The 24546-nt window shown below is 41.9% G+C and overlaps 1 protein-coding gene across 3 annotated transcripts in view; it reads right to left on the bottom strand.

Annotated features, from left to right (window-relative positions):
• The window catches only part of mov10l1 (Mov10 like RNA helicase 1), a 66539-nt gene that overhangs the window by 6513 nt on the left and 35480 nt on the right, over nucleotides 1-24546 (bottom strand). For all 3 annotated transcript variants that reach the window (XM_086010321.1, XM_086010322.1, XM_086010323.1), the window contains 11 exons: nucleotides 24055-24113; nucleotides 22183-22304; nucleotides 21078-21225; nucleotides 20275-20459; nucleotides 16258-16404; nucleotides 8645-8766; nucleotides 6807-6906; nucleotides 5670-5831; nucleotides 3475-3648; nucleotides 744-893; nucleotides 282-389 (listed from right to left, as the gene is read on the bottom strand). In XM_086010321.1, coding sequence (XP_085866447.1) covers nucleotides 282-389; nucleotides 744-893; nucleotides 3475-3648; nucleotides 5670-5831; nucleotides 6807-6906; nucleotides 8645-8766; nucleotides 16258-16404; nucleotides 20275-20459; nucleotides 21078-21225; nucleotides 22183-22304; nucleotides 24055-24113 — 1477 coding nt within the window. The remainder of the gene's footprint in view (nucleotides 1-281; nucleotides 390-743; nucleotides 894-3474; nucleotides 3649-5669; nucleotides 5832-6806; nucleotides 6907-8644; nucleotides 8767-16257; nucleotides 16405-20274; nucleotides 20460-21077; nucleotides 21226-22182; nucleotides 22305-24054; nucleotides 24114-24546) is intronic.

The following is a 24546-nucleotide window of genomic DNA, read 5'->3' as shown; positions in this document are numbered from 1 at the left end:
TCAACTTCTGTATGTTTTCTTATATATTGTGAATTAAGGGTCAGATCTATCCACGAGGGGCGAGATGATGAAACTGATTGAGCTGTACCCAGCAGGAAGCATTTTCCCCCCCAATAAGTTTAATGCAAGGATAGAAGTGTAGACTGCAGTTTTCTGGATGTAAAGTTATACTGTAATGCGAGAAACGGTATAGTTTCCATAATAAGAATGCCTAAATGCTACTGAACTGTTGTAAGTGACTTAAAGATGCCAAGTTAACATTAAGAGTTAATGGAGCTTACTGTTGACACAATTATGACCAGTTTCTCCCGGCCTTGAAATTCTTCAACAGATCCAACTTTTATGTCCGAGAGGTAACCACTTTGGAGAAGAATTCTGATTTTTTGTACCTGTATGCACAAAATAAAAACACATTAACTTGTAAATTTATGCTCATCGTGATAGAGGTCTGGAGAATGATCATATTTTCATTTTACATTTTTGTGCACCCAGCTTATAGACAAGGTTGTGTCCCAAATAATTATTATATTAAGATCCAAATTACCTCCTCAGTGTTCTGCATTTTGAATCCTTGTCTTGACATACTTTAACAGGGAAACAGGTTAGAAGCAGGCAACAAACATGATTGCAAGTTGGGTGTGTGCAAGGTTTAATAGGTATCGGAAATGTCACTTAAAACAGCAATTAGTGAAGGGGCCCTACAACAGAGAAGAATTATTATAAAGTTATCTGTATGTACCTACCTGCTTTTGGTAGGGTGCAATGATCCCAATATCAGAAGGCTTTACTGGGCTTGTGCAGTGTTTTGCCAGGAGACAGCAATAACGCATTACTTGAACTGCCTCTTTAGGGCTGAACCATGAAGGATTGCTACCTTCCCTCATTTCATTTCCCTGAAATTTAAGCAAATTCATTGCAATTAAAAATGATTACAAAATTAGAATCAGATAAGACTTGCAAGAATGAAACATCATACGGCTTTTCCTAAAAATGTTTATTTAGTGATAAAAGTGACAATTTGTAAAAAATCCTTGAAAGTGGAAGCATAGCTGAAGGTGCAGCTTCTGGCAAGGAGATGCAATTTACCGTTACTAAATCTACAGGAGTTTTTCTTTTTTTGTCATTCCATTCAAGGGAAATATGTTCTATTTCACAGTACAAGTAACAATTACAAGGTATATGAATTACTAATTTCCATAAGAATCAATATTATTAATTTCCTCATGAGATCAATAGTTACTTGCATGTCACCATCCCCGAGGAACACCAAGTCAGAAAGTATTTCTGGATGGTTTAAGAATTCAATATTCTTTATTGTCTTTACTCAAATGTAGCTATTATTTTCTCTAAAGTTGCAGACAAAAATACTTCTCAATTGCTATGGCAATTTGATTCTTCCAATTCATGAGAGTTTTGACCTCCCACTTAAACTGGCTGCTTAGGGTGCACTGCATCCTATTCAAAATCATTACCTGGATTATTCTAGCCCAACTGCTAAGAGGATATTTTAATCCTTTTACAAGCACCTCTTCATCTTCTGTATGTTTTCTTATATATTGTGAATTAAAGGTCAGATCTATCCACGAGAGATGATGAAACAGATTGAGCTGTACCCAGCAGGAAGCTTTCCCCCCCCCCCACTGTAGAAGGCCAGCCTGAAGCACCACATGCCAATTGTACGGACATTGCTGACCGAGATCAGCTAGCTGAGCACAGACAGGGATCAAATCGCTAGCCTGGCTCAGTGGCAGCTGTTAGACTGCTTTCTTGTTACTTTAAACACTAGGTTGTACACACATTCAGTTGTAGCAATGCAGATCTGTATTGAACCATCATACTTCACAAATTCAGTATGAGAGCTGCTAAAACAGAGACTCACTCACAATCTTGTACCACTTTTTACCTTTGATCTCTACATTCCATGCATACCACCAATAAATCATAGTACAGGAAACTTTGATATCCGGCACTGACGGGACCGAGCTGGTGCCGTAACATCAAAAGTGCCGGACATACCAGAGTTAATGTTTAAACATACGGAACTGAGAAGCTCAGTGTGAATCAACTTAGCAACAGCTTCAAAACAGTCAGCTGCAGCTGCAAGTGTCTGTAGCTGAAGCTGTTGCTATAGCTACAGACCTTGCAGTGCTTGACTGGGGAAAAAAAAAGCAACGAGAACTAAAAAAACATAGAAAATGGCTCCTGATTTTTGCCGTTAGATCGAGTATTCCGGACATATAACCTCCGGATAAACCAAAGTTTCCTGTACAAAGATACATATAAATGACAACAGAGCAACAACATGAACCCAAGAAACATGCACTTGACTCTTCTCAATCATCTTGTTACCATGGTTGCTGTGCCCTCTTAAACACAAGTGACCAAGCTAACATATTCCAGATCATCCCAGACATGGCTGAGTGACTTAGACATTCCACCGGCCTCCTTACACAATCCATCCCATGCTCAGCAGAAAGCTGTTTTAACTCATCGTGTGCTGGTCCCAGACAGCCCAGGAAGGACAGAGAGGTACTTGGGTATCGCTCCCACAATAGCATTCTCGCCACTGAGTCAGAGGATCATCAATTCAAGCCCTACTCCAGAACATATGCACATAATCCAGGCTGACACTTTAATTCGATGTAAAAGATCCTATGATCTTATTCCGAGAGGAGTTCACCCAGTATCCGGGTTCACGTTTATCCCTCAACCAACACCATTAAAAACAGATTTAGCTGGGCAATTATATAATGTGGTACCTTGCTGTGCATAAATTGGATACTGTGTCTGCCTACATAATAAGTGACTGTACTTCAAAAGTAATTCATTGGATGGGAAGTGTTTTTGGATAGGCAAAGTGCTATGCAAATACAAGTTCATCTTTTTCTTCTAGGTTTGTATAGCTTAGTACCACATTGGGCTGTGCATTCACCACCAAACAACAGTAGGCAAAATTACAGCCCATTGTAGTTCTTGCGCACTAGTGTGCTTGAATTTCAAGCTTACTACCTTAAGGTCTTCAAATATAGATTCTACCACTGCTGTGAGAAAATCAATAGACATAACATTTAGATGTTTGGTAGGCACCAAACTGTTAGAAGTGTTTGGACTTGCTCGATCTATTCCTCCTCCATTTTGTTAACAGTACAAAGAGAGACTAATTTTAGGGACTCTTTAGCCAGGAGCTTCAGCCGAGCACAACTCTGATCTATCAATTATCCTATACCACATTTAATAATGTTTTCAACAGAAACCAGAGAATATAAGTGCACCAAGGACATATGGCTTCAATTTAAAAAAAAGTGAATGTTTTAGTAAAACCACTCGAGAGCGAGATTGAAATTGGACACAAGAAAATCACATTTCTCATTCTAGATATATACACTGAAATTAAAAAAACATGCAATCTAAAATGCTTTAACTATGGAAAAGTATAATCAAGTCTTTAGAAATGCATTATACTCAACAACATACCCTCAATCCATGAAAGATTATCGGAAATCCTTTCTTGGGCAATTTTTCCCAGTTACAAAGTGTGTTGGCCACAGACTGATCTGTACACATCTTTAGCTCTTTATGATAGAACAGTTTAGAAGGCAGGTCAAGCAAAGATGAATGTGATCGATAATTGTTCACTAGTTTCGTCACCTAAACAAAAGAGGGGGAGATTAAATTCCAATGGCATGCTTGAATCAAAATGATACATTTATGGTTATCTATGCAACCCACCTGTCTTCCCCTGCCATACGGATTTGCAATTTAGTGCACCTCCAAATGATCCTAAATTAAATCCTTATGCTAAATTAAAACCAACCTATGAATTAGTGTTATTTTGTTGAAAGCGGTACGATAAGCTAGAATTCAAAATAGATGTCTCCAACCTACGGAATTAACTGGTTTGGCAAAAGATATTGGCCAATTTCTGTGCAAATAAAAGAAATAAGATCTGCAAATATCTTCATTGGAATTACTGGGTCAATTTTTATATTAACTCTTGACTTTTGCCTAGCTCTTGGTATGGTGCTAGGCTCTATCCTCTTGGTATGGTGCTAGGCTCTATCCTCTTGGTATGGTGCTAGGCTCTATCCTCTTGGTATGGTGCTAGGCTCTATCCTCTTGGTATGGTGCTAGGCTCTATCCTCTTGGTATGGTGCTAGGCTCTATCCTCTTGGTATGGTGCTAGGCTCTATCCTCTTGGTATGGTGCTAGGCTCTATCCTCTTGGTATGGTGCTAGGCTCTATCCTCTTGGTATGGTGCTAGGCTCTATCCTCTTGGTATGGTGCTAGGCTCTATCCTCTTGGTATGGTGCTAGGCTCTATCCTCTTGGTATGGTGCTAGGCTCTATCCTCTTAAAGATACAGGATGCGAGACAGAAAGTGGGGGACAAGTAACAGGACAGTTACAGGAAGAAAATACAATTTATCTGCAACACCACTGAAAATTAGCTATACTATATCATACATTGTGCAATTCATGGTATAATATCCTGTTTTAATAAAAGATATGTTCTGACTCGCAATGAGCAATGCCATGGGAAATCTACTTGCGTACTATATATTCTGGAGAGCCCGTGTGCTTACTGCAGTGTGTAAACTGACCTACACAGACTTCACAATGAAGTTATGTTTCCCCAGTTATTAATCAATACAAAAGATGATCTATTTGTAAGTCAAATTTTGCACATGTAAGTGGATTCCAGTTACACTAAAATACCACACTACAATTCTATACTGTTTTATAAAATGTTAGTGTTATATTGTGAACCCCCACTGTTTCTTCTTGTATCCTGCTTTTTGTCCCTCTGGGCACATCTGTAATTTACTTCTGTGCAAACACAGACTCAAATAAACATGAAACTCTGCCTAAAGCTGCCTCAAAATACCGTCTCCTGCAGAAAGGAAGATGACCCTCATTTACCTGAGCTAGCTGCCTCAACCCCCTTTATACCAGAAACAGCAAGATTATTTAAGTGGTTCTCAGAAGGTCAGAGCCTCCAGTACTGTAATTATGTCAAGACACAGAGCACAGCAATGTCCTGCTGGCCATCCAACCTTTAGGAAAACGGCATTGCACCAATTTACACTCCTGGTGAGAGACCCCAACTGATAGAGGTTTTGCTTTGTGGCCTGAAGTGCAGTACAGAGCGATGATCCGATTCCATTGTTCACACTGCCACTTTAGCGCTGCAGTGAAGCAGAGACTGATTTAATGAGTCACTAAAGTTGAACTATAAATGCATTTTTAATACTTCAAATAATTAGTTCTGTACACTAATTGAAAACATAATTTATACTTCTATCAGAAGTGAATAAACAGGGTCAAGATGAAAATAAACACGTTCCATTATTATCTGGCTTGTGTGGTTAGATATTCTGTGATAGAGACTCCTTGTAATCCACCATCCCAAGGTGCATTTTTCCAACACGCAGTCCCTGGTCTCCTGTATGCATGGTTGCCTGTCTACGCTGAGCTATTATCAAGAAATCTCCCAAAAGCCTTATTTTAATAACTAGTAGTAAAGTTATACTTTACAAGGATAGGAACATGAAACTGCTGTGCCAAATGACAGAAATGCAAACAAATCGCCTTATGTACACATATGTGGGAGTGGGGAAACTACATCACCACAGCATTTGGCTACTGTAAATAAGGAAAGGACTAAACTCACCAAAAGAGGATTGTAGGATCCAAATGCACCAAAAGTTTCATCTCTAGAGTACAAAGGCCGAGCCATTAGTCTCTCCAAAAGTGAAACAGACAGGCCATAAGCAGAGGCAATTCTAGACTTCATTATCGGCCCCAGTTGCATTGGGTCTCCAGCAAGCACAATCTGTAGGTTTAATAATAAACAATTGCACTAGGGTTATCATATTGCAAGTTACAGAAGCCACCTTTCATTTATACACTACTCCAGTACACTTGGGAGACACATTTCAAACCATCACAGAATCTCAGTGCTACCTTCTTTTGTAGCTTCACATTCGTTCCCTAGCCCCAGAAAGGTTAGAAATGAGATTCCATGCAAGGTATCCATAATGCACAATCTGATAATATACACAATAGCCACCTTTAATGCTAGTTCACAAAAGGACTACTCTAGCCCTGAAATGCTAAGTGTTAAAACTAAACTAAAACATGTGTTGGTCAAAGAAAAAACCCACAATTTTAAATACTTTAGCGAATCAATTATAAGTATTAAATCAGCAGGAAAAGATTGTACTTAGTCATACTCTATTTACTACATCACAACTTTTTTCTAAGAATTTTGGTTACAAGTCTAGGTAGGTATCTAATTCATTTACATGTGAACAAAGTGAACTGTTGCTGGACTTTGCGTAGAAGGGGCAGGGACAGGAGGAAAGGGAAAATTAAAAAAATTACAAAAGTTAATTAGTGGATTGATGAACTATTCTTTTGACAGTGGTCCAATCAATAGTTTTTTTTTCCATTCTTGGCAAGAGGCCAAAACACAACTCTGAATAACTTGGAAAATGTTATTGAAAGTAATTTTATCATCAATCTTAATACAGCAATCCATCAAAGCACCATGACTTCTGGCAGAGCTACATGCAAATGATCCACATTCTACATAATGCAGATATTTTTCTAGCTTACTTCCCATTGTCCGCAATGTGTATCTGAAAGTAATTCAGTAGAGGATTTTCAGTGGGACCAGAGAGTGGAATTTGCATGTTGGAGATACAGCCAGGTTATGGAAATGCTCATGTTACTAGCTCAAGGGTGAACATGAAAATCATTCAATCCAAACAAAATCAAATCTAGCTTATCTGCTATCGTGTCGTACCTGTCCATTTTCCTCAGATACTAGCAGCATAGGAATGAGACATTCAGGTTCACAAGCTTGACCAGCTTCATCGACAAAAACATGAGTGAAATGTCCGGTCCTTTAATTGAGGAGAAAACAAAAAGTGGATAATTACAATTATCTAGTTTTGAAGGAAAAAGTCTCCTTTCTTTTCACCAGTTTTTTTAGAATATAAAACTGAGATCCTAAACATAACTTAGCTAAAACAATCTGGTTCAGCTATCTAGCATATTAAAATGCTGGTATTAGCAGCCCTGGAAACTTCTGCTGGCTCTCTGTCGCATACTTGTTTCTAATAAGCCTCCAGGAGCAGACATCTCCAAAAATAGTCAACTTCAACTTTCATTGAAAGAATTTTCACAAAAGGCACATCCAACTCAACTGTGGGATTCAGCAGTGCATCTACGTTACTAGTTGGTGCAGACACCATTTTTAAAGAACTTCTGTCTTGACGTGGCTCCATCTAATCCACCCTTGCGGTGTCAGCTCGTTCCTCTCAACATGATGTAGGCAATATTCTTCTGGGTTCTGGGGTCAAATCTTTTGTCTGTAAGGTGACAAGGTTCCCAAGTACAGAAACAACGGGGGTCATTTTGACTTTGATCAATGGTGTAAAACAGGCAATATCGATTCAGCGGCCTGTTATACACCTCTCACGATTTTCATTTCCATTGACATTCCTCATCCACTTTCATTTCCAAATGAAAAATCAGGAGAACTGTGTGATGGGCGGCTGAATCTATATTGCCCATTTTACACCAGCAACCAAAGTCAAAATTACCCCCCATGTTTTTGACGTCTTAGAAGGATTACAAGGCAGTTGCTTTGATCTACCAAAAGTCACAAAAACTAATATTCCACACAATAGGACAATGGATTTGGACCACAGTCTGTGTCACATAAGCAGTTGGTTTGTCTAAGAAAAGACAGCAGTAGTGGATCACCATCAACAAGGGGAGAGAGAGTATATGCTCCAGGACACACGGTTTGGATGTCCTAGCGACTGCCTGCTAGAGAACCTATGCCAGGAACAAATGAACCGATAGCTAGTGACAATTATTTATTTGGTGTTCTGTACCAATTGCTGCAGACAGTTTGTACACGAACAACCAAATGCACTTTGAACCAAGCCAAAGTTTTTACCGAAGTTTAAACGTGGTAATTATCTAGCATTTTTTCTCTCTCACAGTAAGAGAAGCATTGACCAAGAGATGCAGGCTGTTAAAAAGAAACTGATGATTGACTGGGTGGAGAGTAGAAAGTGTTGCAGAAATAAACTATTACATGAGCATTGGCCAAACAGTATTTAAAGGGACAGAAAATCTTATTTTCCTAGCATTCAAAAGCAGAATTCAGTCTTTTCTGTAAAAAAGTATTCACAAGGAGCCAAGTTTCTGAAGTACAATCAATTCCTCTTTGTTGATCTTTTTAGGGATATGCTATAGACAAAAAGGCAAGTGCCAAGCACCACTCTAAAAGAAGTCACTTTATTCTCCAACAGAATATTAAATTATTGCAGCACTATTTTCATAAACAAATGTTTTCAGATGCTTTACTATAGCAGTACCTTGGCAAATTTACAATTTTATATAAGAAAATAAGTCCAGTTTAATGTTGAAAAAACACAAGATAGAATTCACACTCATACCACACATTTCTAAAAATTCAAAATCTTAAGTGGAATAGATTAAGTTTGTTCTTATAATGATTTATAACTGCCATACTAGAGAACAAAATGCATCACAGAGAAACACTATGTAATTATGATACAATAGAAATCTAATACAGAATATTTAATACTACATGCTTCAATATACCTTAATCCAATCTGGTAGAATAATCCAGCCGTGCTACATGTGCTTATTATTATCCTGAAGCGTGCTGCCTCCCAAAGATCTTCTCCATCTTTACTGTACAGCTGTACAATTTCAGGTATACACTGGAGGGAAAATAAAATGGGTAGAATCAGAAAACAAATGGCCAGCTCTGTTGTCATCTCTTTTATTATGTTATTTATGACAAAACATGGGGCTTCCAGACTCAAATAATTACTAATTACTGTAAAAATCCAGTGCGTCAAAGCTCCATGCACATTTCTATGCCTTTTAAGCAAAGAAGAATATTAAAATTTGTGTATTCCCTATACTGGTCTTTATCTTTACAGGGCAAATCTATTTTACTCTGGTCACAGCATTGTGTGTATCGGTTATTTTGAAGATGGATGGGGCTGGGACAAAGGATGTGAATGTGAATCTCCCTTTTTATAAAGTATAGACATTGACAAAATGATCAACATTAGAATTAGAGTGTAGTTTAAGGAGAAATAATTGAAACATGCTAGTGTATAAAGATCCTGCAAAAAGGACAAAAGGACTAAATTAAAGCTGAGAAAAATCTCAGAATAAACTAATATTTTTAAAAGGTTTAATCCAAAAAGTAACAATTATACACAAGCACAATTAAATACCAACTGTCAATCAGGCAATTTATTTACTAATGAAGCCCATGTACTAGATTTTGTAGAATTATAATTTGGTGTTTCTCAAATGGCAGTTTTTCTTCTTGCAATTTTCTCTCTCTCTGACAGCAGAGATTCATGCTGGAGTACGGTTCTGGAGGCGCTTTGCCCACGTGGCCATTTTTCATTTGTGAAGATAATTTGAATATGGGGGAATCAGAGTTAAGCCCAATCCAATTGTCACCGATTATCTACACAGGTGCTAAAAGCAGATGGAGCCAGCAAACTACTAGCTCGGTATGAATCAGGGATCAAATCTGGAACGTTCCTGGTATGTAAGCCCTCAGTACCACCAGTCCACATGTTAAGAATATCACAATTTATTTCTCTCCTTCCTTCCCCCCCCCCCCCCCCAAAAATGTCATAAAACTTTGGGCCACATTTAACTGATGGGCTCACTGCAATACTTACCGTTATCATTTCCAGAAGCAGAATTCATTGCTAGCTTTTTAAAAATATATACGTTTACTAAATGGATTAGGGACTAGGGATTACCTGGTCCCAATTCCAAGACCGCAGTCACAGCAACACTAAGGAAAGAGAAGGCCTGATCCAGAAAGCTACTGTACAAATAAATAAAATGCTTTAATACTACTTATTCAGGCAGGGTCTTGACATCAAGGGACAGATTTTCAACTTGCAGCCAGAGAGTAAAAGTGGTGTTGTGGGTCGACCAATCCACAACACTAATTTTATGCAAGCTAAAAATCTACTCCCAATTTTGAGTGTACTGGGGTTCAAGGCACTTTAGTCAGCACACACTCTTATCTGTACCAAAAATAATAGAATTTTTGCAGAGAAATGTGTGCATTGTGGATACACAGACGTTACCTGAAGTCAAAATATGGCTTATACATACACAGATGTTATGTTGTAGTTATTTACAATCTTCAATGGTTTCATGGAGCTTAAAATTTAAAAAAAAATTACACTTATAGTTCTGGTAATTAGAGCTAATATTTATATATTCTTTTATATAAATATCCTTCAAACGTTTACATGCCTAAATTAAAAACTCACATCCAGCAAAAGCTGTATTAATAACTTAAAGGGGGTGAAATTCGGCATGTTAGTGCCTCCCGTTAGCGCGGGGGGAGAGCACTAATGAGTTTGCTGCAGTGAGCGGTGAACCCAATGTCGCACGTGAAATTCACCCAGGATTTAGCGCCAACAGTTAGCGCCTAGGCCTTTCGCGCCTGCCAGATCGTGACGTCAATGAGTTTGGAACACCCCAGATGCAAAATTGACTGTCACCCGCTGCCTTAGCGCCTGGCCTGAACAACAGCAGGAAGAGGAGTTATCCATTCGGATGGCCGCTGTAGGAGCGGTATTTAAAGGGATCACCATCCGCTTTCATTTTAGTGCCCAATCAATGCTGTCTTCTCAGTGTCACATTGCAAAACAGCTGTTTTCAGAGAGTTAAACGTTTTACTTTCAGGAGTGTTCTTCCTGCTAAAAATGTCACTTTCATTCTGCTAAGATTTAAAAGTCCAGTACTTGGTTACATTAATGGGGGCTGGCACTGGCACTCGACCCCACCCCAAGCATCACCATCGGAGGCAGAGACAAAGATTGGAAAATGTGGCCAGAGGGAGGAGGGCCAACAGGGCTCTCAACAGGAGGCCTTACTCCCCCAGGGTATTCCGGGAGCACTTCTCCTACATAAATTTAACTGAGGAGCAGTGTCTTAGAAGGCTCTGCTTCAGCAAGGAGGTGGTCACAGTGCTCTGCCACCTCCCACAGCCAAACCTCAAGTCTCAGATCAGGACCACCACGACTGAGTCAAGGTCACCGTTGCCCTCAATTTCTACACCAGCGGATCCTTCCAGTCTGTAGCAGGAGACATATCTAACATCTCGCAGTTCGCCATCTATCACTTCATTCGGGAGGACACAGAGGCTCTCCACAGAAGGAGGGACATTTCCTTCCCCATCACCAGAGAGAAGCAGGACGAGCGTGCATGTGGCTTTGCCAGGATAGCTGGATTCCCCATGGTGCAGGGCGCCATCGACTGCACCCACATCGCTTTGCGGGAACCGCATAACAATCCTGAGGTGTTCCGTAACCGCAAAGGCCAACACTCAACATGCAGTTGGTGTGCAACCACAGACAGCGAATCCCCACCATCAATGCCCGCTATCCTGGCAGCAGCCACGATGCCTTCATTTTTCACCAGACTTGTGTGCTAGCACTCTTCCAGCCACCACATCAAGCTTGCGGCTGGCTGATCGGAGACGAGGGCTATCCACTCTCCATCTGGCTCATGACTCCCCTCCACAACCCCAACACTCCTGCCCAGCACTCATAACGAGAGCTATGCCACCACCAAGAACATCATCGAGCAGACCATCAGAGTGCTCAATCAATGGTTCCGCTGCCATGACCGCTTGGGAGGAGCCCTCCAGTACTCTGCTGAGCAAGTGTCCCTTTTTGTCGTGGTCTGCTACACACTGCACAAGTTGGCCATCATGAGGGCCCAGCCATTGCCACCAGGCATAGCGGGACCATCTCAGGAGGAGGAAGAGGGAGAGAAGGATGAGGAGGAACAGGAGCGAGGGAGGAGGCAGCCACTCAATCAGCCTTCTGGAAGGGTGGTCCATGACCCCCACATCCTGGTTGCTCACCACATCCCCATCATTGCATTCATTTCCCATGCCATATCACAGCGCAAAGCTGAAATGAGACACCACAAATTCTGCAAAATTCAATTAATAAATTTATCAACATTCAGCAGACAGATATATACAACAATTTTAACTAATCACCCTTGTGCAAACCCTTACTTCCACTCTTTACAGTGCCTTTTCCTAATCTACTGCTCCTACATAGTCTGTCCCTAGTGGCTGCAGCATGGCTGGTGGAAGGCTGCTGAGTGTTGGAGCCAGAGACTACAGATGGCCTTGCAGGATGCCCTCTACCAGCTCTGGGCCTGGAACGCCCGGTTATACACTGCACCACCTCAAGCTGGGCAGTGGCAGTCTGGCCTGGTTGGATGACAGGCAGTAACAAGGGCAATGGCGGAGTGGCCGTGGTGGGAGCGGGAATGCTGTCATCCTGAGAGGGGACAGCAGGCTCCTGCTCCACTGACACACTGCCACTCCCCCAGGGCAGCACCTCAGCATCCCTACCAATCTGCTGGAGCACAGATTGCTGGCCTGCTGCAACACCGTGAGATCCCCGGTGGACTGTGAGTGGACCCAGCAACATGGCAGCAGTCAGAGCTTGCGCGGCATCAAGTGGAGACTGCATGACAGCAGTCCGAGACTCGATGGCAGCAATAATTGACTGCATTACAGCACTAAGACGTTGCGTGGCTTCCACCTGTGCTGCAATGGATGCTGCCACATCGCCCATGACACACGGCACGAGGTCAGGGTCCCCAGTCTTTCAGGGAGTCCACTATCCTTTGCAGACTGGAGAGGATAAGGCTCTGCGCACACCATGGAGCCTGTGAAATGTTGGAGGTGGACTCCTCCACGCTCGTTACCATTGCCAACAGGCTCTCGGGCACCCTTGCCATTGCACCTATCATCTCGGTGTGCATGGCCATCACCCTTCTTGTGAATGCCTCACCAATGAGGTCCTCATCTGAATAGTGTGCAGCAGAACTTGAACGCAAACTTGCCCTCCGGGGAGCTGGCCCCAGAGCTACCCTTTTCCCCCTGGTCTTGCTTTTCTATGTTTCTATTCTTAAGGCTAAAAAGAGATATGAGGAGAAAGCAGGGATAGGGTACTGAATTTGGATGATCAGCCATGATCTCATTAAATGGCAGAGCAGACTCGAGGGGCCGAATAGCCTACTCCTATCTTTCTATGTTTCTATGCAGTCCACTCATCCCCGGTGCATCATCCAGTGCAGACCCCTCTACTAAACGTACCACTAAAGATCGCATAGTGCCAGTATGAGGTGGTGCCTGCAAGTGAGACATGCAGTGACGCGGTGCTTCCTCCCTCTCCCTCCTCTTCTCCCGCGTCACTCTCACTGGGAAGCTCAGGGACAGACTGGTCAGCTGGCTGCTGATTATTTGAAACCAGAAAGGTACAAGGTCCGCGTTAAGTTGAAGGCAAGAGGGCAGGAAGGGAGCAAGGAATGCAGACAATATAATTAGCTGGAAAGTGGGAAAGGCTTGTGGTGTGAGGGGTAAGTGGGATGAGAGGAGAGGGGATGAATATACCGTTGTTGCCCCCAAGGCGGTCGAAGTCACAGACGGCCACAGCGCCCACCACCTAGCGCCCAGTGACTCTCAGCACTCCCTCCTCCAGGTCTGTAAGCTGCCGGATGTCCGCTTCACCCCCGCCTGTTCATTCCTGCTCCCTCCTATTGTGGCCCAGCTTGGCCTGCAAGAAAAAGGAAAGTGTGTGAGTGAGTGTGCAGCTGTGTGTTTGGGAGATGTGCCTGCCATAGTTGAACAGCTGTGATTGTAGGCAAGGCGTGAGATGTGGATGAGAGTTTTAGTAGGTGGAGATGCTTGGTGGTTGAGTGGAGGGGGTGTGGTGGTTTGTGCAGTGTGTACTTACTGAGGTGAAGATGGTGGTACGTAGGACTTGAAGCATTTACTCACCCTGACCACCTGAGTGAGGTTGTTGAATTTTTTATGGCACTGTGAGGGTTCCGAGGACCACACGGCTGGCCAAGATGTCCTGGGCCACTTCCCTTCACATTGCCCTGAAGACCTGGGGCAATGGCCTCCTGCCAGTGGTCAGGAACAGCACTGCCCTCCTTCTCGACTGCCACGGCCAATGCCTGGTCGCTGAAACGGCGAGCTCTCTCCCTGGGACTGGGGTCAGCCATGAGGATAAGAGGTGAAAGCTGTTGAGTTGCTTGGAGGTCGCCTTCAGAGCCAGCAATGTTGAGAATAAGGTTGTGCTGAATGATTGAACCTCCACTTTAATAACTGGAAGGAGCCAGTGTGAATGAGGAGTCCCGATTGGAGTGCACCCGAAATTGGTTGTCACTCTGCGGGTAACGCCTGCTGTGTGTCGCACCCTAAGTTAGGCGATTAGCGCTTGATTTAGCGCCCCAGTTCTTTCTTGGAGCGCTAACAATCAATTTAGTGGAGGTCATAAGGATTAGCGCCTGGCGCTAATTTTCCAACTTTTTAAAATTTAGCACCCCAACTGGGGTGATACTGAATTTCTAGCCCAAAGACTATGCTAGTTTTAAGATCCATCTATCTGACCAGTAGTTAACACATATCCTTAGGTTGATGATAGCCCTATGACAGTGATTATTCTGCATACACGATCTCAAACAAAGAATTTCCCCTCCCATAAAATACTCCATCATCAATTTTTATTTTTCCTACAACTGAATTGAGAAGTTCAAAAGATCCACATTGGCTGGGGCCCACAGTGAACTGCTTGTTGCAACTACATTTTTAAATAAAGGATTTAATTTCATCAATACGGTTGCTGCTAAAATGGCAAAAGAGTAATACACAACAAGCAGCCAAATCTCATTGTTGCAGAACAAACTTCAAGCAGGTAAATCTCGTTAAATTACAAATGCGTTGGCTTGGAATGTGGAAAGGGAGTGTTTAAGGTTAGTGTACAAGTGACACTTCTGTGAGATGTTGAGAGCTGGACCCCAATGAAGGCTCAGCATGCGAGTGTGGATGATTGCGAGGGGAAGATGCTAGGCGTATATAGTGACATTGAGAATACCAAGGTCAAGGAAATAGAAACCAGAAACTGCGAAGGCAGCAAAAAGTAAAATAAAAAGGCTAAACTGATCTTTGGCTGCTAATATGGCTGGCACCCACAAATGTCACACCTTGCTGTTAGGAACAATATAAGTCAGTGTGCAGAAGTTATACAGACAATAGGCGATCAGAAAACGCATTACCACGATTGCAAACGCATTACCATAATGTTTAGGTGATCATGAGCACATTACCAGGATATTTACTTAACTGTAACCCATTCAGCTAAATGTGACTTCTTTATTTCAAACTGCCAGGCCAGGAAATCAAATTAAATGTATACGTGCACAGCTCAGGATTGGCTCAGAATGTACGATGTGTTAATGTCTTCTCAAATGCAAGTATAATAATGTAGCACACTGTATGGCAAATTGCTTGCGCTGTTGGGTTCGTCAGACTCTTGCAGGAGTCGGTGCCGACATTTCAGAGTAAGACTCCGCGGATAATAAATCGTTTGAATTCATCCAGTTGTATTCGACTCAGTGTTTGCTGAACCAGACTGAGGGTAAAAGAATCCGTTCTAACAACATTACTAAAGTAATGAAAAACAACTAGCCAGCATGCAGAGCACAAAATGGGGAGAAGCCCGCGGGACAGAGTAGGTACACTGATTAAAAAGATCAAAGGAAGGCCAAAGTGAGTTGGTGGTATTGTGTACAGGAAGATCTGAATGAAGAGTTGCAACAGCTGTCAGATGGGAGAGCACCTGTGTTAACAAGTACCAAGGATAGTTGTAGACTAGCGCTTTTTACAATTTAAGGATGATTTGGTCTCCTCTGGACTGGAAAGGTTTTAAGTACAGGAAACTTTGGTTTATCCGGAGGTTGTATGTCCGGAAACCTCGATCTAACGGCAGAAATCAGCAGCCGTTTTGTTAGGTTTTTTTCTTCTCCTAGCATTTTTTTAATATAAAAGTCAGTCAGTCTCTGGAAAGCCTCTCTGAAGCTGTTGCTAAGCTACAGAGACGCTTCCAAGGTACGGGCCGACTGTTTACAAGCTGTTGCTAAGCAACAGTGTTTGTTGTCAGATACGGAGATGAAAACCTCCGTATCCTTCAACATTAGCGCTGGTCTGTCCGGAAGTTTTCATAGATCGGCATCACGCCGGTCCCGTCGGTGCCGGATATCGCGAAGTTTCCTGTACAGTCAATACTTCCTGTCCTGACAAAATGTTTCCTAAAGTTTTTATCCAAAGTAAATCATCATCATACCTCTTCAGGTCTGCAAGTGGCATTAACTCGCACCATGTCTCCTTGCTTCAGCACGTTGCTTTCATGTAAACGTAAACACAGGAGGTCAGCAGCACTGTTGGATGGAGCGGAAGCCAAAATCCGACTGTCTGGTAAAGTAAAATGAATCTAAACAGAAGCAAAAGTCCTTTCACAATACTAGCATTAAACATTCCCCACTCCCGTCAAAAAAAAATACAAAAAGCACAGAAAATTAATCTCCTGATGAAACTGCAATTAGCAACTCTTAAAACTTCATGTAGGGCCATTTTCAGAGTTGCTTATCGGTGTCCAAAATTAAGGCTTGCCTAGAAAGAATGTTGTTGCAATTGGTTAATCTGCAAGTGAAGTGTTTTTTTTTTTTTTTTTTAAACCCTGGGCATATTTATGGTTTTCTCACTTCATAAAGTAAATCTGGCTTAAAGAACACTTCTTAGAACTCTGTCAGCTAATGGATTCAGTAACAATCCAGCGTCATTCACTGTTTCAAAAGGCTGAATTTTGTCGACGCTCAGTGTGCGGGTTTGGAGGCGGGCTCGCTGTCAAAATTACGAAGATTGACAGCGGGTCGGTATCCTGCTGTAAACCCACCTCCGTGTCAGTTTCACAAGTGTCAGGTCGGTCATCCCTGAACAGACCCGACACCAAGCAGGTCAGCCAATTTAGATCATTAAAAGCTTATTAAAAAGGTAGTTAAAAACCATTTTCCCATGTACTTACCATTTCCCCAGGATTTCAAAGAGGTTCCCTGAGAGTGACCATCACGTCAGGTAAGAAGGTCGGGTTCTCAATGATTGTGGATTGCTGCGAATAGGTGTACGCTGCAAAAGTGGTCTAAAATCTACCATTTCACAGCTGGTCACTTTCCAATCTTAAATGCTGGAGCATTAATGATTTGTAACCCAATTTTGAAATGTTTGGAGTAATCTCTATCCACTGTCACCTCCTTGGAACAACCTCCCGCACCATTGACAGATTACTTCTGTCATCTCAACCTCACCTGCCATCTATTCCATCAGCGCCCTTGAAACTCTCTCACCTGGGTCCTCAGAATCCCACCACAACCAGCCCCAACACCAGCATCACTGGGCACACCAGCTGCACCAACATCCACACCAACCTTCTCCGCAATCAACTGATGCTGCACTGGACACGGCATCATCACCCATGCACATTGCTGCCCAGGACACCAGCGATGGCCTCACCATGTCCAGATTTGCTTCATTTAACGCTGTACACCCTGGCTGCCACATGAACCACCAGGTTGGCACCACCCCACACCAGCACCATACAGCATCCCTACAATGTCCAAGGTATTCCTTTCACACTCACCACTATTTAAGGGGGGGGGGGGGCGGTTGAGGGGCAACGTTATGTCTCACCATTCACTGGAACTCACCAACACACTTTCAAAGGTGCACACAAATCTATCCAAAAAGGCAAAGTGGTGACAATAAGGATTTCAATGCTTGACAACACATTGGCTAAAACACCCAAGTGCCTACCCTTGTGTGTTGTTAGTTGGTATGATTGGACAAGGATGAGGGTGAGTGAGGGTTGGCTAGTGAGTTGGGGAAGTGATAATGTAGATAGAGGGGGTTGGGTGGAGGTGTAAGGTAAGTTGGTGTGAGTAAGGATGTAGAGGAGTAGGGTAGGGAGGGCAGAGTGATGGGGATGTGATGAGTGGCACAGCAGGATGAGGTTGAGTGTTGCTTTGCAGTAACGTTTTGTGATCTGAGATCATTGAAAGGTTTGCACCACTGCAGCCTGGTCCTCCTGTGCAATGTGCAACCAGGCTGCGTTGGTGTCCCGGGGCGGTGTCTTCCGCCCATTGGAAGGGAAGAGAACCTCCCTGCGTGCTGTGACTCCCTTCATTAGCATATGGAGGGAGTCATGGGAGAGTCTGGGTGCAGCCGTGCACCTTTGTGCAGTGCTCGTCAGTGTTTGCAGAACCTCAGCTATTTACAATATATATTAATGACTTGGATGAAGGGACCGAGTGTAACATATCCAAGTTTGTTGTTGATACAAAGTTAGGTGGGAAAGTAAGATGTGAGGAGGACGCAAAGAGGCTGCAGAGAGATATAGACAGGTTGACTGAGTGGGTAAGAACATGGCAAATGGAATACAATGTGGGGAAGTGTGCAGTTATCCACTTTGGTAGGAAATACAAAGAAGCAGAATATTTTTTGAATGGTGAGAAATTCAGATGGACCTGGGTGTCCTTGTACATGAATCATAGAAAAGTTAACATGTAGCTACAGCAAGCATGTTAGGAAAGCAAATGGTATGTTAGCTTTTGTTACAAAGGGATTAGAGTAGAAGAGTAAAGAAGTCTTACTACAATTATACAGGGCAGAGGGCATTGGGGAGGCCACACCTGGAGTACTGTGTACAGTTCTGGTCTCCTTACCCAAGGAAAGACATGCTTGCCTTAGAGGGAGTGCAGCGAAGGTTCACTAGACTGGTTCCTGGGATGAGGGGCTTGCCCTATGAGGAGAGATTGAGTAGACTAGGCCTATATTCCTTAGAGTTTCAAAGAATGAGGGGCGATCTAATTGAAACAAAATTCATTTAAGGGGCTTTTTTTTTTTTTTTAATTAATTTATGGGAAGTGGGTGTCACTGGCAAGTTTATTGCCCATCCCTAATTGCCCTCGAGAAGGTGGTGGTGAGCCGCCTTCTTGAAACGCTGCAGTCCGTGTGGTGAAAGTACTCCCACAGTGCTGTTAGGTAGGGCGTTCCAGGATTTTGACCCAGCGACGATGAAGGAACGATGATATATTTCTAAGTCAGGATGGTGTGTGACTTGGAGGGAACTTGCAGGTGGTGGTGCTCCCATGCGCTTGCTGCCCTTGTCCTTCTAGGTGGAAGAGGCTGTGGGTTTGGGAGGTGCTGCTGAAGAAGCCTTGGCGGATGGGGTGCCAATCAAGCAGACTGCTTTGTCCTGGATGGTGTCGAGCTTCTTGTGTGTTGTTGGAGCTGCACTCATCCAGGCAATGGATGAGTGCAGGGTTAATGATGGGAAAATGTTTCCCCATGGCTGGGATATCTAGAACACGGGGTCACAGTCACAGAATAAGGGGTAGGCTATTTAGGACTGAGATGAGGAGAAATTTCTTCACTCCAAGGGTTGTGAATCTTTGAAATTCTCTACCCCAGAGCGCTGTGGATGCTCAGTCATTGAGTATATTCAAGACTGAGTATATTCAAGACAGAGGTTGATAATTTTTTGGGAACAGGGGTATTAAGGGATATGGGAATAGTGCTGGAAGGTGGAGTTAAGGTAAAAAGTCAGCCATGATCTTGTTGAATGGCAGAGCAGGCTTGAAGGGCCAAATGCCCTACTCCAGCTCCTATTTCTTATGTTCAATGCTGCAGAACACTGACAGCAGAACTGTCAAAATCATTTTGGACATGGCCCCTTTAAGGAACCCGGCTGATGACGTGTCATCAAATGACATCATCAGACCCACTTTCTATTAGTTGGCCTGGAACCTCGTAGAGCAGCTTAAGAAGCCCTATTTACATAAAGTCTTGTTGGAGGCCAGGATAGAGACCGATGCAAGGTCCTCACACACCACGGATGTAGCCCGCCATGGAACCGCCGAAATTGGAAAAATCCAGCCCAAGAGTGGCAGGCCACAAGTTTGTGCACATGGTTCCTGGGAAGGTGACTTACCAACGTCAGCTGTAGCATTGTTTGAAGGTGGTGAACTAAGGTCAGGCACTTCTCCACAGGGAGAAGTAGTAATAAGGGAAAGTCAACTCCTAGTACTGGCATTGATGGAGGCCAAATAGGGAATGGTAGGCCAACCAAAGAAAGTGGAATGGGAAAAAAAAATACAAGTATGTTGGTGTCCCCTGCTGGAATGGACTGTTGACTTGCTTTAGAGGGCAAATCCATCCATGCTTATAGAATGCAAGTCACCAGAGGCTGTGAACAGCCATAGTGTAATCTTAATGCATCGAGTCCAATAACTTACAACATATATAATACCTGCAAGATGGCTTCGAGGATAGTAACTGTTTTTCCAGTGCCAGGGGGTCCGAACAGAATATAAGGCGTTGGTCTACATTCTCCACGGAGGATTCTCTTGACTGCAGACTTTTGATATTCATTCAGCAGCGAGTTGAAGAAGTTATATTCTTGCCGGTTGGATGGTTCACCTATACATTTTCCTCCTACAATATTTTTGATGAAATCGGAAGTCGTTCAAGGTTTTAATGGCTTACTACCTAGAAACTGTTAAAATGGTTTAGCATAATCCACTAACACTGTCCACCAGAAACTGAAATGTATGGAGATGATTAAAGATTCCATTTTAACTCGGCAGGTGAATAGTTTGTTAAAAACCATGATCCCTAGTGTGGAACAAGTTAACTGATTTCAGAGAAGTCTCTTCACACTAGACTTGGACCAGGTACATGCCAAGGACCCAGAAAGCTTCTCTGCAAACACTTTACTGTTGTCTAGAAACTTAGTGCAATACAACACTGGAGGCTGAGACGGGCCAAAATACAATCCTCACACATGGGAGCAAACTACAGTATGATTTGCTAAAGGTAGCTGGAAAATGGATGTTGACCTCCAGTGGAAGAGTCATGTGGGTTACAGCTTAAAAGAACATCTCAATTATCACACTGTTTTCTAATTGGATAGGCTACATCATCTGTTGCAGCAATTGCAATCAGTCCGCGCTATAACAGTAACTTTTGATCATCAAAAGTTAAATTATAAAAGGTTTTCGCCTGTACTAAAAACAAGTGGATTTCATAATTAAGTGTGTGATTTGCACTCACCATGGCCAGTCTGTGCCACAACTGACAATCCATCAGACACGTGCATTACTTCAGTTGTTCTTTCCTTAGCAACGGTGTGCCCAGTATCTTCGCACAAGTCCTCCTTACCTGTACAGGAACTACTTAATTTTGCATCCACATCCTTTCCCTGAAACAGTTTAGGAATACAATTTCACAGTAAAAATGAATAAAATGTGTTAGTGGCAGTTTTACATACTACACAGTATTTACCAACTTCTCAACTGGCCCGTTAACACAAGGTACCAGAAGACTGAAAAATATATAATGTTATTCCAATTTTAAAAAAGGACAGAAGCATGAAATAGGGCACTTTTCATTCTGCTATATAATTATTTTGTACATGTGTGTAGATAAACTATAAACACATCACACTGTATTAAATAATCAGGTTCAGTATTTCATGCTGAAGCAAGAGTCCCTCCATTGCGTTTTGGTTTTAAATATAAAAAAGTGACTTCATTTTCCCTCCTGAATATATTGTTTAAATAGACAGTGTTAGCAAAAACACTGGGCAACTGGCTAGGTGAAGTTACTGTATACTGTGCATTAGTTTAGCTCCTTCAAACCGTCAAGTTCAGTAATTTTCCAAGCCAGTTTTACCCATTGATATCAATTTCTTGTTCAAGTAAAAAGCTTCCAGATACCTCAATTTTATTTAAAAAATGAAACTCTCCCTTCGCTAATTAAAATCTGAAATGTGAAATGCTCACAAAAGGTAGTTTTTATTCAAATTAGGATGAGTTAACTGGTTTAAAGTCAACGATAAATTCAGCCCAAGTCAAGACCCCAAACTCAAAACCTGAACAAGGATTTTGACTGCTTGTCTTCTCTATACCGCCACTGATTGTTTAGTGCAGTATCTTTGCACTCATCTTACTTCTAATGGCAAAATGCAAAAAATATTGACTTCACTGCTCTCCTCTACTTGGGCTCAACCCAATCATGAGGAAAAAACCCACTCTCTGTTTAAAGGAACAGACCAACATGCAAACATGAGTATTTATGGTACAACTGATGACCATCAGATTCTAATGCAAGTATTGGATCAGAAATATTTGTTTAAAAATCCTAAAAATATTCTTACTTTCTTAGTCTGACCTTGTGACCTGCAGCAACTTTTCTTTTTGTTTCTCACGACCAAGTCAATATCATTCCATGTGGTAACAGTCTGTGGAGTTTTTGGCACAACATTTTCTGGAAACAAAACTGGGGTTGGGATGGGTAAAAGGAAAGGGAAGTTACTGGCTGGACTAAAGAACGGAGACAATTTAAAACTTCACTGTTGGATTCAATCTGTCCCGTTACAAAATTTACTCAATCTTCCAAGGGACACAATTTCTCCCCAACCTTAGAAGGTGCTTAAATGAAACTCCATGGCATCAATCCAACCCCATGCCCTCCAACTTGGCCACATTATTCTCAAAAGTCCCAACATGAGAATTATCGTACTCAAATATTTGCTCAACTATCTACATTATTCTTAAACTTTGTACTTCTTTTTAAACCAAACATTTAGGCAACTTCCTTTCCCCCCAAAATAATGACTGTTTTTGCTAGAAATCAATTGCTTAAATCCACTACCATGTGGGCGAAGATTTAAAAATGTCCAGCCGTATTTGCAATTTGAGTTGAATAACTTGTGACCTGCAGTTCAGAACTCTCATGCTAAATACTGTAGCACAATCACATTATTTATGCCTCTCATCATTTTGAAGCCCTTGATCTTTTCTCCAAATGCAAGGTCAGCTTTGAGAGTCTCTCCTCAACTTAGAGATCCACGTCCCACAATGATCCTTAAGGTTCTTTGTCAAACATTAATATCTTGAATGTAGGGTGCACAAAACCGCACGTAAAATGTAACCTCACCAATGATCTGCAATAGTTTATTTTAAAATAAACTTGTTTCAAGTTCTAATCAAACACTTGTTATTTACGGCAGCATTTGATTGGCTCTATTGATAACAGTTGCAGACAATGTTCACCCCCAAATCCTTTTCTTTTCCATTAATATGGATATTCCACATTTCCTGTTCTGAAATGTATTACTTTACATTTACCCACATTAAAAAATCCTATTCCTCAGCTCAGCCCACTAAATGTAATCTGAGTACAAAACATCCTCCTGCTTTTTCACTTCCACTTTTCATTCCTTCCACCACAGGCCCAAAATGGAGCCTTTTTATTTAGCATCACCTTCTAATTTCTATTGCCATGATAGTTTCAATCCAGCTAATGTACCATTAATGCACATTCTGCTAGAATATTAATGAGCTGCCTGAATTTACCACCTTCAAAAGCAAAACTCTGCACTCTTGCACTGCCTTGCTGGAAAACCGGTACTGAACCCAGTATAATCAGGTTAATGCTTGCGCAAGTGACGTGGACTCCATGCTTGCTGACTGATTCAGTTTCTCAAACTCATACTACTAAATACACTGTAAAAAAAAATCTTCTCAATGTCTTACTTGTGTTTTCATTTTGACGCACGGAGTATAAAAGCAAAAAATCTTATAACCCTAACAAAGAATTAATTCAATGCTTCTGAAAATCTAATTTACACCCACTAGATATATATCCTTCCTCCATTAAATTAGTTGTCTTTTCAAAGAATCCCAGTAGACGCCACAATATGAAATATCACATACACAGTGGTTGCAATCTGAATCCCTAGAAATTACTGAAACCATAATCACTTTCTTTTCTCAACATAATTAATAACAGCGTTCTTTATGATAGACGAGAAATAGAGAGAAACAAAATAGCAAATTAGCTTTCTGTAGGTTGTCAGTTTTGACTGGTTTATTTGAAATCTTTATAATGTTGAACAGTCTTTCAAATTTCAAATACAAAACATGATGCCACTTCCAGATATTAGAAGCAAAAACCCCCAAAATTCCTTCTACTTTGACATTTTTCAGCAAAAAACAAGCTCCCCTAGAATTAGAAGTCATTTTACCTGCTTCACCAAGATGAACAGCTTGTTCCACTGCAAATTGACGTCTTCGGGTTGAGATTCTAAAACATAAGCATTCCAAATGAAATCAGACCAATTCATAGGCTGTACCAACTAATTTTGTTGGTGAATTCTACTGCCCTCAAATTCTACTTCAATGTATGCCTATCACAGGGCTGGTTTTTCCAAAATGCAACTACAGTAAACTTTCGTATCCGGCACCGACGGGACCGGGATGGTGCCGGTTGATTGAAAATTCCGGATAATGGAGCGGCTATTTTTAACAAAAAATAAAATAAGATTTGAATGCTATTTACATAACATGACCAAATTTTATCTGGTATAATCCTTATCTGGACATCAATCTTCAGCTTTCACTGGCAAATGTACATTGCCCTCCAAGTAACTTATCCACACCAATGCCTTCTATATAGCTTATCCACACTCGCACTTCAATCTCTACCTAACTCACCAACAGCCAGTCACCTTTTTCTT

This window comes from Somniosus microcephalus, chromosome 17, assembly GCF_052327205.1.
Source record: "Somniosus microcephalus isolate GS21.2 chromosome 17, FLI_Smic_1.0, whole genome shotgun sequence".
NCBI lineage: Eukaryota > Metazoa > Chordata > Chondrichthyes > Squaliformes > Somniosidae > Somniosus > Somniosus microcephalus.
Note: the sequence above shows the minus strand (reverse complement) of the source record. Positions and strands in the feature narration are given on the sequence as shown.